The sequence below is a fragment of the Gymnoscopelus microlampas genome (genome assembly GCF_963454915.1).
Source record: "Gymnoscopelus microlampas genome assembly, chromosome: 5".
Classification (NCBI taxonomy): domain Eukaryota; kingdom Metazoa; phylum Chordata; class Actinopteri; order Myctophiformes; family Myctophidae; genus Gymnoscopelus; species Gymnoscopelus microlampas.
In genome coordinates, this window is record NC_139942.1 from 58,387,748 (window position 1) to 58,404,151 (window position 16,404).

Sequence of the window (16,404 nt, forward strand, 5' to 3'; positions counted from 1 at the left end):
AATCTACAAGCGCTGCACGCTTTGAGCTTGATCGGCTATTTTCCAAAAAGTATTATGAATTTGATATATTTTTGAGGAGCCTGGCTGTTTGGATGCATTCAGTTTTGAGACTTTTCTAGGGTTTCTTTCTTTAAGTTTGTTTGTATAGTTACTGAATGTTTTACAGAAATATGTATTTATTTTGATGCTGAGGAGTACAGTTACCCGTTACCTGCTGTACTCTAGAATGTTCTCTAGAATGTTCTCTAGAATGTGCTCTAGAATGTTCTCTAGAATGTTCTCTAGAATGTGCTCTAGAATGTTCTCTAGAATGTGCTCTAGAATGTTCTCTAGAATGTTCTCTAGAATGTTCTCTAGAATGTGCTCTAGAATGTTCTCTAGAATGTATTCTAGAATGCCAAAGAGTCTCAATGCAATATAATATTTCTACCCCAAAAATACACATTTCAGCTGCACTGAAACACAATGAAAGCCTCAGTGATTGATGCTTTCCACAAGTCTTAAGCAAGGTTGTCATAGTTTTGCTTTTTTCATTATTAGTTCAATTAGTTAAAGTGGGTTAGCTAGTTTAATTTAGCCCTGGATTTGGTCAGAAAAAGTGTTGTTTGTTAGTTACTTTTAGTAAGTTTGTTAGTTTTTCTGTGTTTCAATGTTTTTTTTATTATGATTTCAGTTTCATTGAATTGTAATAACGTTGAGTCAGCTCAGAACTCTCACTGTGTAAATACAACTGCCAAAGCATTGACTCTGATGTAAAACTAAAGAAGAAAAATGAACATTTCATTGAATAAATGTTTTTTTTTAAAACATCAGTTTTGAACCTTTGTGTCTTGTGTTGACAGACTGGCTACCATGACAACCAGCGGTGACATTAAAACATTGTTTATTCAGAACGTTTGATAAAAACAAGAAGCTTTTTACAAGCGAGACAGAAGGTGAAATTCAATATGAAAAACATTTGATGTAAAATCTATAAGATCATTAATTATTGTGCTTTAAATGTTTGGGACGTGATAGACAGGCTGAACGTGGTTGGTCCCTATAATAATATTAATATAATATTATTTATCCAATACAGTATGTAAAACTGTGTACAACTTATAATAATAATTTAAACAAAGAGGGAATAGCTGATTTACAAGCGCACAACACATTGCATCTGATTTAGTAGGTCTGCAAGTTTAGCTATTTGATGTATAAATGATATAGAGGCTTCTTTTCTTAACCTTAATTATTCTTCCTTTGGTGACATTTGAGCTCTGTCAGCTTTGAATCCATGTACCCAGCCAGCCTTAGGTAGTGTGTGGCCACTTCTTCTTCTGGGTTGTCTCTACAGAGAAGAGAAAAGGATATGAGAAAACAGTATAGACCAAAGTCTACTGCAGTAGTACAGACTCTAAGCTTTCCACTACATGACACACGTTTGCAACACCGCCTGTTTAAGTGTACAGGAGCTTCCCTGTGAGTTTATTGCTAATAATGCCCTTTATTCAAACAGATTAACTAGTGATTTTAGTCATGGTAAATGGTGCATTTATATAGCGCTTCTATCCGAAGCGCTTTTACATTGATCGTGCCATTAACCCATTCACACACACATTCATACACCGATGGCGGAGGAAACCATGCAAGGCACCAACCTGCTCATCGGGAGCAATTAGGGGTTCAGCGTCTTGCTCAAGGACACTTCGACACTAACTCTAGGGGAGCGCCCCAGCCCGGGATCGAACTGGGAACCTTGCGGTTTTCCAGCTCACTCTACCCGGCCACTCTACCCCTGAGCCACTGCCGCCCCTAGTCATGATTATTTTCATGATTATTACTACAATTATTTAGAACTCTATGAAAAGTCAGTGTATTTATTGAGTTTGTCCAAGAACCTGCTAAGTTTACAATTATTATTGGTAAAGTTAGGCTTTTCCAAATGGCCTGATTTAAAAATAGATGTTTGACATCACATGAACTCCACTTAACTTGTTATGGGAAATTGTACAACGACAGCGCTAATCTGTGCAGGTTTTACCAATATAGGCCTCCGTCTGCCAGGGTTAACCATGGTTGGCACATCCTATGGGTCTGAGGTCAAATGACTTCATCTACAAGAACTAGTTTTCCTTTCTCAATTCATTCTTTTTTTTACTCACCAATTGTGTCCATCTTTTTGACTGGATCAAGGGCCTCCCGCTGCTCCCCATCGCCACACTTTGGCTTTTGACCTTAAGTAATATTATGCAATTATTAATTTGCAAAAGAAAGGTAAGCGGTTTCACAGACAACATCTCAGATCTAGCTTATGGGGATACAGAGTGAACCCAAAGTGGTACAAAGCTGAGCCAGCATTTTAAAAGGCTTGAGTATAAATATATATCAAAATTGCAAAAATGAACCAATAACTGTAACAAGCTGACATTTATACAGACAAGAAAGTCAAACATGTCATCAGTTGGTACCTGATCATAAGCCGTTGCATTTCATCGTTACAAAATAAATGAAAATAACCGATCTACAAGCTCACCACGCCTTGCATTGCGACGTGTTGTGAGCATGTAGATCAGCAATTTTCAAATGGTTGATGTATGCATGGTTAAACTGATTTGTCCCTCTTGCCTGTACTTTTTTAATACATTTTGCTGGGAATGCTCTGGAACCCCCTCAAGGACCCATGAGGGTCCCCGGACTCTATTTTGAGAACTACTGCTTAAAGTAACTTTTTTATGTTTGCTAAAATGTATGTTTTTAACTGAATGTAGGCCAACGCCAAAACAGAGGGAGGCGCTCACGAGTTAGGAGGAATCGGAAGCTTTCGATGATGACCAACTACCACCTAGTGTACACCTCCCCGTGCACTGTCCAAGGAAGTGAGCTTAGGAACCCCGAGTCCCAGAAGAACCCCCAGTCCCATTGGAATCCCGAGTGTGGACACCCCAGTTGGAAGACCAAGAGCAAGCCGCCCAACTACAAACCTGATCAGCCGCCCCACTGAACCCACAAACGTGAGCACCCCAATAAACTCCCATTACACCTAAGGCAGGCAGCCTCTGTGAATAGCTTTAAAACACAGCTGAAGACCTATTTCTTCACTCTGGCTTTCGGTTGATTTTTAAATGTTTTATGCTTTTGCTTTATCGTTAAATTAGTTTTACTTTACTGTAATTGTAAGCACATTGAGCTGCATTTCATGTCATGAAAGGTGCTTTACAAATAAAGTTTATTATTATTAACTGTGACACAGAGCCGCCCCACTGGGACCCAGATGAGCCACCGCACTGGAACCCCTATGAGTCGACCCACAGCTAGAACCCTGAGTCAACCCACAGCTGGAACCCTGAGTCAACCCACAGCTGGAACCACTAGTCAACCCACAGCTGGAACCACTAGTCAACCCACAGCTGGAACCCCAATAAGACGACCCACAGCTAGAAAACCCAATGAGCCACCCCACTGGAACCCTGAGTCAACCCACAGCTGGAACCCCTTGTCAACCCACAGCCGGAACCCCAATAAGACGACCCACAGCTGGAACCCCAATGAGCAGCCCGAGTCCAGCACCACGAGCACCAGGCATGGGAGAACACATGTTCACCCAGCTCGTGAGACTCCTAGAGGAAGTAAAGAGCACTCAGAAGGTCCATGGGCAGATGCTGAACATACTGCTGAAGGAGAAACAATCTCTGCCAGCGCTCGAGCTGCCTGAAGGAGCTGTGTTCCCGTTGGACACGGTGGCAGATCTCGAGTCCATGAACTTAAAGCTGGGTGACCATGACTTTAAGTCTGCAGTTGTAAGTTCAAATCTCTTATTCACTTCAAAATGTGCTTGCATTTTCTAATCACATTGGTAGTCTGTTAACCTGCCCTTTGAGTGCATGCGCACAACGGGCATTGACATCTTAGCTGTTCACTTAATACAGAATTTCCTTCCTGTGACTTTTATCATACTCAGGTTGCCATGGTTGCAGACATTGGGGGGACTTCCGTGGACCGTTGCGTCAGGAAGATGATGGGGTTCCTCCTGACCAATAAGCTGGCACTCGAGTATAACCTTTTCGGACGCAGTGGCAAGAAGGAGTTCCGAGGACTGGCACTTTTTGAGGTTCTATATGGTAAATTAGATTTTGTGTTATTGCCATAACATATGATGGTGCCACCTGAACTTTGTTGTTCTACGTGAAAACTAAATTGCCACCATAGCTCAAGACATTTCGGTAGCACTTTACAATAATGACCCGTTATAAAGCATTTATAAACGTTTATAAGTAGTTTGTAGACTATTAACAAATCATTAACAACCTGTTTGTTGACATTCGTAAATGATTACTAAAACCTTTATAACTACAGTTACAAATCATTTGTAAAGTATTAGTAAGTAGTGAACTATTCATGAATAAGCCATTTATATACATCTGTAAAAGATTATTAAATCATTTGTAACGACCCATTCTAAAGCATTTATAAACGTTTATAAGCAGTTTGTAGACTATTGACAAATCATTAACAACCTGTTTATTGACATTTGTAAATGATTACTAAAACCTTTATAACTACGGTTACAAATCATCTATAAAGGTATTAGTAACTATTCATGAATAAGCCATGTATAATACATCTGTAAATGATTATTAAATAATTTGTAACTGATGTTACATAATATATACAAGCTATTGGCAGCTTGTTCATGTTTAACATATGCCTTGTTAAACATTCCTAAAGTATCTATAAATCCTTAGTACATGTTATTATGTGCCCTATAGTAAAGTGAAGACAGTTCATCATTTACAACTGTCTGTTAATGTGTTTGTTCATGTTTAACATGCTTTGTAAAACATTCCTAAAATATCTATAAATCCTTTGTACATGTTATTATGTGCCCTACAGTAAAGTGAAGACAGTTCATCATTTATGACTGTCTGTTAATGTGGACTTTCTCCTTACCTGTTGCAAACTACCTGGCTTTCATGAATGCAGACACCAAACAATTACTAGAATTATCATTCATGTTAAGCAAATGATGCGTAAGACATTCGTAAAGAGTATGTAAACCATTTGCAGACGTTATCATGAGCCTGAGCCTAGTTGCTTCTTTTGGGCTTGTTTTCATAGACCTGTCCGCTTGTTTCTTTTGCAAAATCTGGCAACACACTGATTACCTGCATTACACCTGCAGTAGCCTACTAGGGAGGAAGTGAACAGTGATGCAGTTGCAGACTGGACAGAAATATGTCTAATTCATGTTTTATGTGTTTTAACTGTCTTGTTGCAGGTGATCGAGGTAACATAAAATGGCTAATCTTACACACATGAAGTAGCATTATGACTAGGGGGTATTTTGATGGTGGCTGTTTGTATCCACAATGTTTGTTTTGATGTGTAGGCTAGTAATGTCCTCCATGCTTAGCAGTTTAGCTTAGCAGCTAAAGCTAACTTGCACTGGGAGGTGGTGACTGCAGAGGCTCCAAGCTGCTACTCTGTGATTCTGTTGTGATTAATTTCTTTGTTTAAATGTCAGTGTGTGTGCTGTGGCCAAGAGTTGCTACATTTTATATCTTAATAAATTGTTGTATACTTGTATACTATATAACGTTACTTCTGCCACTTTTTGATGTCACATGTTTTACTAATCACTGTTAAACATGAAATAATAATGCATAGTCTTCACTTTACAACAAGGCCCATGATAACGTTAGCAAATGGTCAACACACTCTTTACGAATGTTTACGAATCATATATTAAACATGAAAGATAATTCTAGTAATTGTTTGGCATCTGCATTCATGAAAGCCAGGTAGTTTGCAACAGGTAAGGAGAAAGTCACATTAACAGACAGTTGTAAATGATGAACTGTCTTCACTTTACTATAGGGCACATAATAACATGTACTAAGGATTTATAGATATTTTACTCTACTCAGAGTCATAAGTTTACAAAATGTACTAAAGTACAGTGAACGTCTGTGCGGTTTGTCTTCATCACTGAAAATAACGTACATGTAAACTGATATAAAACTGCTGTCATTTGCAGTTGGGGTGAAGAAACACAACCATTTCACTCCTAATAATACCTATTTGATTTGACATCCTGACTAGCTGCTGTAGCTGAGGCTTGAACCTGTTACCTGCGGCTCACTAGTCAGTGACTCTATCCATTCACCTACAGCTGTTTCCTTGGAATATGTGGTTCTGAAACGTTTTGTTGTCAACCCCCCAAATTGACATGTATTTGGGCAGTGGACCCCAATGTGAAAAGATGTAGTGTCAGGGCCCCCCATGAAAAAGATTTATATTTATGCTGTAACACATTTTTTTTAAAGTTATTTGTCTTGTTTGTTGTTCAAGTCAAAGCACCAGGAAGGCTGTACTTGTCAGCCATCTGTTAGCTCAATGGGTTGAGACGCAGTATTCATGATCCAGAGGCCATGAGTTCAAATCCCATTGATGTCTTTCCTATGATTCTTTCCTTTGCAGACTGGCTTCCAGAAGATCAAATGAAAACTACAAGGAAGGCTGTATTTGTCATCCAACTGTTAGCTCAATGGGTTGAGACGCAGTATACATGATCCAGAGGCCATGACTTCAAATCCCATTGATGTCTTTCCTATGATTCTTTCCTTTGCAGACTGGCTTCCAGAAGATCAACTGAAAACTACCATGAAGGCTGTACTTGTCAGCCATCTGTTAGCTCAATGGGTTGAGACGCAGTATTCATGATCCAGAGGCCATGAGTTCAAATCCCATTGATGTCTTTCCTATGATTTTTTCCTTGAGTGGGTTCGATTCCCACTCCGAGTCATGTGTCCCCGGTAACTTGGGGCAACGGATAAATTGACTGATATCCTTCGTGATGCTTCCCTTTGCAGAATAACTTCTAGAAAAACAAGTTAAATCCACCAGGAAACCGGCAACTCTCAGCCAACAGCATAGCTCGACTGGTAGAGCGTCTGTCCAGTAACATGACTTGACTTGAGTGGGTTCGATTCCCACTCGAGTCAAGTGTCCCCGGTAACTTGGGGCAACGGATACATTGACTGATATCCGTAGAATAACTTGTAGGAGTGTGCTGGTTCAAATGACTTGACTCGAGTGGGAATCGAACCCACTCAAGTCAAGTCATTGGACAGACGCTCTACCAGTCGAGCTATACTGTTGGCTGAGAGTTACAGGTTTCCTGGTGGTTTTAACTTGTTTTCTAGAAGTTAGTCTGCAAAGGGAAGCATCACTAAGGATATCAGTCAATTTATCCATTGACCCAAGTTACCGGGGACACATGACTCGGAGTGGGAATCGAACCCACTCAAGGAAAAAATCATAGGAAAGACATCAATGGGATTTGAACTCATGGCCTCTGGATCATGAATACTGCGTCTCAACCCATTGAGCTAACAGATGGCTGACAAGTACAGCCTTTATGGTAGTTTTCAGTTGATCTTCTGGAAGCCAGTCTGCAAAGGAAAGAATCATAGGAAAGACATCAATGGGATTTGAACTCATGGCCTCTGGATCATGTATACTGCGTCTCAACCCATTGAGCTAACAGTTGGATGACAAATATAGCCTTCTGGTAGTTTTCAGTTGATCTTCTGGAAGCCAGTCTGCAAAGGAAAGAATCATAGGAAAGACATCAATGGGATTTGAACTCATGGCCTCTGGATCATGAATACTGCGTCTCAACCCATTGAGCTAACAGACGGCTGACAAGTACAGCCTTCATGGTAGTTTTCAGTTGATCTTCTGGAAGCCAGTCTGCAAAGGAAAGAATCATTGGAAAGACATCAATGGGATTTGAACTCATGGCCTCTGGATCATGTATACTGCGTCTCAACCCATTGAGCTAACAGTTGGATGAAAAATATAGCCTTCCTGGTAGTTTTCAGTTGATCTTCTGGAAGCCAGTCTGCAAAGGAAAGAATCATAGGAAAGACATCAATGGGATTTGAACTCATGGCCTCTGGATCATGAATACTGCGTCTCAACCCATTGAGCTAACAGATGGCTGACAAGTACAGCCTTCCTGGTGCTTTGACTTGAACAACAAACAAGACAAATAACCTTTAAAAAATGTGTTACAGCATAAATATAAATCTTTTCATGGGGGGCCCTGACACTACATCTTTTCACATTGGGGTCCACTGCCCAAATACATGTCAATTTGGGGGGTTGACAACAAAACGTTTCAGAACCACATATTCCAAGGAAACAGCTGTAGGTGAATGGATAGAGTCACTGACTAGTGAGCTGCAGGTAACAGGTTCAAGCCTCAACTACAGCAGCAAGTCAGGATGTCAAATCAAATAGGTATTATTAGGAGTGAAATGGTTGTGTTTCTTCACCCCAACTGCACATGACAGCAGTTTTATATCAGTTTACATGTACGTTATTTTCAGTGATGAAGACAAACCGCACAGACGTTCACTGTACTTTAGTACATTTTGTAAACTTATGACTCTGAGTAGAGTAAAATATCTATAAATCCTTAGTACATGTTATTATGTGCCCTATAGTAAAGTGAAGACAGTTCATCATTTACAACTGTCTGTTAATGTGACTTTCTCCTTACCTGTTGCAAACTACCTGGCTTTCATGAATGCAGATGCCAAACAATTACTAGAATTATCTTTCATGTTTAATATATGATTCGTAAGACATTCGTAAAGAGTGTGTTGACCATTTGCTAACGTTATCATGGGCCTTGTTGTAAAGTGAAGACTATGCATTATTATTTCATGTTTAACAGTGATTAGTAAAACATGTGACATCAAAAAGTGGCAAAAGTAGCGTTATATAGTATACAAGTATACAACAATTTATTAAGATATAAAATGTAGCAACTCTTGGCCACAGCACACACACTGACATTTAAACAAAGAAATGAATCACAACAGAATCACAGAGTAGCAGCTTGGAGCCTCTGCAGTCACCACCTCCCAGTGCAAGTTAGCTTTAGCTGCTAAGCTAAACTGCTAAGCATGGAGGACATTACTAGCCTACACATCAAAACAAACATTGTGGATACAAACAGCCACCATCAAAATACCCCCTAGTCATAATGCTACTTCATGTGTGTAAGATTAGCCATTTTATGTTACCTCGATCACCTGCAACAAGACAGTTAAAACACATAAAACATGAATTAGACATATTTCTGTCCAGTCTGCAACTGCATCACTGTTCACTTCCTCCCTAGTAGGCTACTGCAGGTGTAATGCAGGTAATCAGTGTGTTGCCAGATTTTGCAAAAGAAACAAGCGGACAGGTCTATGAAAACAAGCCCAAAAGAAGCAACTAGGCTCAGGCTCATGATAACGTCTGCAAATGGTTTACATACTCTTTACGAATGTCTTACGCATCATTTGCTTAACATGAATGATAATTCTAGTAATTGTTTGGTGTCTGCATTCATGAAAGCCAGATAGTTTGCAACAGGTAAGGAGAAAGTCCACATTAACAGACAGACATAAATGATGAACTGTCTTCACTTTACTGTAGGGCACATAATAACATGTACAAAGGATTTATAGATATTATAGGAATGTTTTACAAAGCATGTTAAACATGAACAAACACATTAACAGACAGTTGTAAATGATGAATTGTCTTCACTTTACTATAGGGCACATAATAACATGTACTAAGGATTTATAGATACTTTAGGAATGTTTAACAAAGGATATGTTAAACATGAACAAGCTACCAATAGCTTGTATATATTATGTAACATCAGTTACAAATGATTTATTAATCATTTACAGATGTATTATACATGGCTTATTCATGAATAGTTACTAATACCTTTATAGATGATTTGTAACCGTAGTTATAAAGGTTTTAGTAATCATTTACAAATGTCAATAAACAGGTTGTTAATGATTTGTTAATAGTCTACAAACTGCTTATAAACGTTTATAAATGCTTTAGAATGGGTCGTTACAAATGATTTAATAATCTTTTACAGATGTATATAAATGGCTTATTCATGAATAGTTCACTACTTACTAATACTTTACAAATGATTTGTAACTGTAGTTATAAAGGTTTTGGTAATCATTTACGAATGTCAACAAACAGGTTGTTAATGATTTGTTAATAGTCTACAAACTACTTATAAACGTTTATAAATGCTTTATAACGGGTCATTATTGTAAAGTGCTACCAACATTTCAAATTATTGTTCCGTTTTCTTTTTCTGTTCAGCAAAGAATCCTCAATAATGCATCAGAACATCTTAGCCACCTTAGCTGTCAGGTTCTATACATAATCCTGCATTTTTCCTGTAGCACTTGGCCGTGTGAATAGCTTGGAGTACAACTCTCACGAACTGTTCTCAGATTTGACTCGGTTGTTTTTAAAAAAGCATACACATTTCTCAGCGATATAAAACTTTTGAAAAGATGTCTGTCTTATAAGGTTTCATAATGTAAAAATCAAGCCAGCATTACTAAGTTGGCTTCTTGTCATTTATTTTTAGGGGCAATAAAGAAGAACGCCGTCACGCAGCATATAAACCAGAGGGAGGCAGAGTTGGCGGTGTCCAAATGGTTCACCGGAGCTCGGGACCGTGGTGGAAACAGGGCCGCACGAGCTCGGAGATCCCTCGAAAACACAGTGAACACACAGGAAAATCAGGCACAGGCCCTATAGGCCACACACACACACACACACACACACACACACACACACACACACACACACACACACACACACACACACACACACACACACACACACACACACACACACACACACACACACACACACACACACACACACACACACACACACACACACACACACACACACACACTTCAATTTCTTTATTTGAGTCCACATTTATAAAATACATTACGGGGGCACAAATATTTTTCAGTTGCTTTTGATGTCCCGCACACTCGAAACAACATGTGTCTCAGTGCTTCAATACAAACAAGTTCAGAATATAAACAACAAATGCATATGAACTTATTCACAGTTAACATTGGTCATACACTTCAGTCTGCCATATTACCAACACCGGAGAATAATTATGGGTACAGGAAGCACCTTCTCCTCCAAATAGATCGACTGCCTATAATGGAGGAGATTGAGCAATATGTTGCAAGCTGCTTTGCCTTACACTTGGACAACCCCATAATCCTCAAGCCCCTGACCACCAGCCTGTGGACATCATGACCTCTGACCCCTGATCACCAGCCTGTGGACATGGCCCAAGCTGCCAAATATAAAAACAATGAGCTGGCACTTGTAGCCTAGATTTATAATGGCTTGTACTATTGGCTGGTATTTCACTTGCTTAGTAAGGAAAGCTTCCTCTAAACTTGAATCAAAAGTACAGCCAACTTCCAATAGGAAAACCTCTCTGCTGTTCTCATCAATCACAATGACATCAGGTGTGTCTGCAGTTATATTTGTAAATACATGGGGGTCATTGCATTGAAACATTTCTGGTTTCACACAAGAATGTTTGTAAAACACAACAGAGGAATCAAACGTGGGTGATACATCTTTTGTAATAATGTCAACAATTCTGTCATGCCTGGCTATGTACAGTCCTTTGTAAACATTACAACCGTTTAATATATGGGCCATGGACTCTATGGTCTGATACTGTCCATGGTGTAGGCAATAAGAGTCATGTTTATTGGGATACCAGATGGACAGATTCAGTTTGGTTGGCAGCACTTGGAGGCGTGCCTTTACCGTGAAGATGAGAATCTCCTCATCATTCGCTGCGTTTTTAAGAATTGAGTGGGACACGGAGTGATCAGCTGACTGCAGGCAAGCGAGCTTCCCTTGCAGCCGTAGTCCTGTCCATCGCTGTTTCCTCTGACACACACACACACACACACACACACACACACACACACACACACACACACACACATACACACACAGTTTGCGGTGTGTTTATCATTCAGGATTTGTTGGCCGAAATGGCCCTCTGCTGGAATAATTAACTACCGCATGAGAAGAACCCTCCTTTTGTTGAAGTTGAGTTAAGAGATATGGGTTCCTCATTAGTTTGTGTCCAGAACATTTAAGTTTATTGTTATTTTAGAGTTTGCACTGTTATTTGTCATTTATACATCATTACAAATGATTGTTTACGAGAGTTCTATTTTAATGATAATTTACGAGAGTTAAAGGGATTGTTTACGAGAGTTGAAGATGCATATTGGCCCAATAATACTGTCTACACTTTATTTTCATTTATATATATTATTTTTATTACAGTTTTATTTTTATTTTCACAATTTCTGAAAGCTTTTGCACTTTCCCCGTTCCCCCAAAAACCTGTTAGGAGTACGTTTCAGGCAATTTAAAGTTGATTGGTAGTGACTTTTTTGGGTGACTTTTTTTTTGGTCCCTAACATTCATCGAGCTCTGGACTTAGAAATTTGTTTTCCGTTTCGGTAGTGACACTACCGAAACGAAAAAAAAAATGTTCCCCCAAAAACCTGTTAGGAGTACGTTTCAGGCAATTTAAAGTTGATTGGTAGTGATTTTTTTGTGATTTTTTTTTTTCGTTTCGGTAGTGACACTACCGAAACGAAAAAAAAATTGTTCCCCCAAAAACCTGTTAGGAGTACGTTTCAGGCAATTTAAAGTTGATTGGTAGTGACTTTTTTTGTGATTTTTCTTTTCCGTTTCGGTAGTGACACTACCGAAACGAAAAAAAAAAAATGTTCCCCCAAAAACCTGTTAGGAGTACGTTTCAGGCAATTTAAAGTTGATTGGTAGTGACTTTTTTTTTGGTCCCTAACATTCATCGAGCTCTGGACTTTTGGGGGAACAATTTTTTTTTCGTTTCGGTAGTGTCACTACCGAAACGGAAAAAAAAAATCACAAAAAAGTCACTACCAATCAACTTTAAATTGCCTGAAACGTACTCCTAACAGGTTTTTGGGGGAACACATTTTTTTTTCGTTTCGGTAGTGTCACCGAAACGGAAAAAAAAATTCTAAGTCCAGAGCTCAATGAATGTTAGGGACCAAAAAAAAAGTCACGTTTCAGGCAATTTAAAGTTGATTGGTAGTGACTTTTTTGGGTGACTTTTTTTTTGGTCCCTAACATTCATCGAGCTCTGGACTTAGACATTTTTTTTCCGTTTCGGTAGTGACACTACCGAAACGAAAAAAAATGGTTCCCCCAAAAACCTGTTGGGAGTACGTTTCAGGCAATTTAAAGTTGATTGGTAGTGACTTTTTTGTGAAAAAATTGTTCCCCCAAAAACCTATTAGGAGCACGTTTCAGGCAATTTAAAGCTGATTTGTAGTGATTTTTTTGTGAATTTTTTTTTCCGTTTCGGTAGTGACGAAAAGTGACGAGTGACGAAAACAGAAAAAAAATTGTTCCCCCAAAAACCTGTTAGGAGCACGTTTCAGGCAATTTAAAGCTGATTGGTAGTGATTTTTTTTTTTCATTTCGGTAGTGACGAAAAGTGACGAGTGACGAAAACAGAAAACAAATTGTTCCCCCAAAAACCTGTTAGGAGCACGTTTCAGGCAATTTAAAGCTGATTGGTAGTGATTTTTTTGTGAATTTTTTTTTCCGTTTCGGTAGTGACGAAATTCAAAAAGAAATCGTCACTCGTCACTTTTCGTCACTACCAAAACGGGAAAAAAAATTCACAAAAAAATCACTACCAATCAGCTTTAAATTGCCTGAAACGTGCTCCTAACAGGTTTTTGGGGGAACAATTTGTTTTCTGTTTTCGTCACTCGTCACTAGTCGTCGCTACCGAAACGGAAAAAAGAATTCACAAAAAAATCACTACCAATCAGCTTTAAATTGCCTGAAACGTGCTCCTAACAGGTTTTTGGGGGAACAATTTTTTTTCTGTTTTCGTCACTCGTCACTTTTCGTCACTACCGAAACGGAAAAAAAAATTCACAAAAAAATCACTACCAATCAGCTTTAAATTGCCTGAAACGTGCTCCTAACAGGTTTTTGGGGGAACAATTTTTTTTCTTATTTCGTCACTCCTCACTAGTCGTCACTACCGAAACGGGAAAAGAAAATCACTACCAATCAGCTTTAAATTGCCTGAAACGTGCTCCTAACAGGTTTTTGGGGGAACAATTTTTTTTCTGTTTTCGTCACTCGTCACTTTTCGTCACTACCGAAACGGGAAAAAAAAATCACAAAAAAATCACTACCAATCAGCTTTAAATTGCCTGAAACGTGCTCCTAACAGGTTTTTGGGGGAACATTTTTTTTTCTGTTTTCGTCACTCATCACTTTTCGTCACTACCGAAACGGGAAAAAAAATTCACAAAAAAATCACTACCAATCAGCTTTAAATTGCCTGAAACGTGCTCCTAAAAGGTTTTTGGGGGAACATTTTTTTTTCTGTTTTCGTCACTCGTCACTTTTCGTCACTACCGAAACGGGGAAAAAAAATCACTACCAATCAGCTTTAAATTGCATGAAACGTGCTCCTAACAGGTTTTTGGGGGAACAATTTTTTTTCTTATTTCGTCACTAGTCACTAGTCGTCACTACCGAAACGGAAAAAAAAAATCACAAAAAAATCACTACCAATCAGCTTTAAATTGCCTGAAAGGTGCTCCTAACAGGTTTTTGGGGGAACATTTTTTTTTCTGTTTTCGTCACTCGTCACTTTTCGTCACTTTTCGTCACTACCGAAACGGAAAAAAAAATCACTACCAATCAGTTTTAAATCGAAAACAGAAAAAAAAATGTTCCCCCAAAAACCTGTTAGGAGCACGTTTCAGGCAATTTAAAGCTGATTGGTAGTGATTTTTTTGTGAATTTTTTTTCCCGTTTCGGTAGTGACGAAAAGTGACGAGTGACGAAAACAGAAAAAAAAATGTTCCCCCAAAAACCTGTTAGGTGCACGTTTCAGGCAATTTAAAGCTGATTGGTAGTGATTTTTTTTGTGATTTTTTTTTTACGTTTCGGTAACGACGAAAAGTGACGAGTGACGAAAACAGAAAAAAAATTGTTCCCCCAAAAACCTGTTAGGAACACGTTTCAGGCAATTTAAAGCTGATTGGTAGTGATTTTTTTTTTCCGTTTCGGTAGTGACGACTAGTGACGAGTGACGAAATAAGAAAAAAAATTGTTCCCCCAAAAACCTGTTAGGAGCACGTTTCAGGCAATTTAAAGCTGATTGGTAGTGATTTTTTTGTGAATTATTTTTCCCGTTTCGGTAGTGACGAAATTCACAAAAAAATCACTACCAATCAGCTTTAAATTGCCTGAAACGTGCTCCTAACAGGTTTTTGGGGGAACAATTTTTTTTCTGTTTTCGTCACTCGTCACTTTTCGTCACTACCGAAACGGAAAAAAAAAAAAAACTACCAATCAGCTTTAAATCGAAAACAGAAAAAAAATTGTTCCCCCAAAAACCTGTTAGGAGCACGTTTCAGGCAATTTAAAGCTGATTGGTAGTGATTTTTTTGTGAATTTTTTTTCCCGTTTCGATAGTGACGAAAAGTGACGAGTGACGAAAACAGAAAAAAAAATGTTCCCCCAAAAACCTGTTAGGTGCACGTTTCAGGCAATTTAAAGCTGATTGGTAGTGATTTTTTTTGTGATTTTTTTTTTACGTTTCGGTAACGACGAAAAGTGACGAGTGACGAAAACAGAAAAAAAATTGTTCCCCCAAAAACCTGTTAGGAGCACGTTTCAGGCAATTTAAAGCTGATTGGTAGTGATCTTTTTTTTTCCGTTTCGGTAGTGACGACTAGTGACGAGTGACGAAATAAGAAAAAAAATTGTTCCCCCAAAAACCTGTTAGGAGCACGTTTCAGGCAATTTAAAGCTGATTGGTAGTGATTTTTGTTGTGAATTATTTTTCCCGTTTCGGTAGTGACGAAATTCACAAAAAAATCACTACCAATCAGCTTTAAATTGCCTGAAACGTGCTCCTAACAGGTTTTTGGGGGAACAATTTTTTTTCTGTTTTCGTCACTCGTCACTTTTCGTCACTTTTCGTCACTACCGAAACGAAAAAAAAAAAAAAACTACCAATCAGCTTTAAATCGAAAACAGAAAAAAAATTGTTCCCCCAAAAACCTGTTAGGAGCACGTTTCAGGCAATTTAAAGCTGATTGGTAGTGATTTTTTTTTTCCGTTTCGGTAGTGACGACTAGTGACGAGTGACGAAATAAGAAAAAAAATTGTTCCCCCAAAAACCTGTTAGGAGCACGTTTCAGGCAATTTAAAGCTGATTGGTAGTGATTTTTTTGTGAATTATTTTTCCCGTTTCGGTAGTGACGAAAAGTGACGAGTGACGAAAACAGAAAAAAAATTGTTCCCCCAAAAACCTGTTAGGAGCACGTTTCAGGCAATTTAAAGCTGATTGGTAGTGATTTTTTTGTGATTTTTTTTTCCCGTTTCGGTAGTGACGAAAAGTGACAAGTGACGAAAACAGAAAAAAAATGGTTCCCC

The 16,404-nt window shown here is 38.6% G+C and overlaps 1 protein-coding gene and 1 long non-coding RNA gene across 4 annotated transcripts in view; one reads left to right on the forward strand and one right to left on the reverse strand.

Annotated features, from left to right (window-relative positions):
* Positions 1–993, reverse strand: part of LOC311046406 — a 2,901-nt gene extending 1,908 nt beyond the window's left edge. The window contains exon 1 of one of the 3 annotated variants that reach the window (XR_014600874.1): positions 1–992. This exon is cut by the window's left edge and continues 399 nt beyond it. This is a non-coding gene — a long non-coding RNA (uncharacterized lncRNA). The other 2 variants (XR_014600875.1, XR_014600876.1) reach the window with 2 other exon arrangements.
* Positions 994–3,471: 2,478 nt separating this feature from the next.
* LOC311045658 (uncharacterized protein) lies at positions 3,472–10,679 on the forward strand. Its single transcript, XM_084057611.1, has 3 exons — positions 3,472–3,779; positions 3,941–4,100; positions 10,457–10,679. Exons 1-3 carry the CDS (start codon positions 3,528–3,530, stop codon positions 10,627–10,629), a joined length of 585 nt encoding a protein of 194 aa, XP_083913737.1. The 5' UTR covers positions 3,472–3,527; the 3' UTR covers positions 10,630–10,679.
* The last annotated feature ends 5,725 nt before the right edge of the window (positions 10,680–16,404 follow it).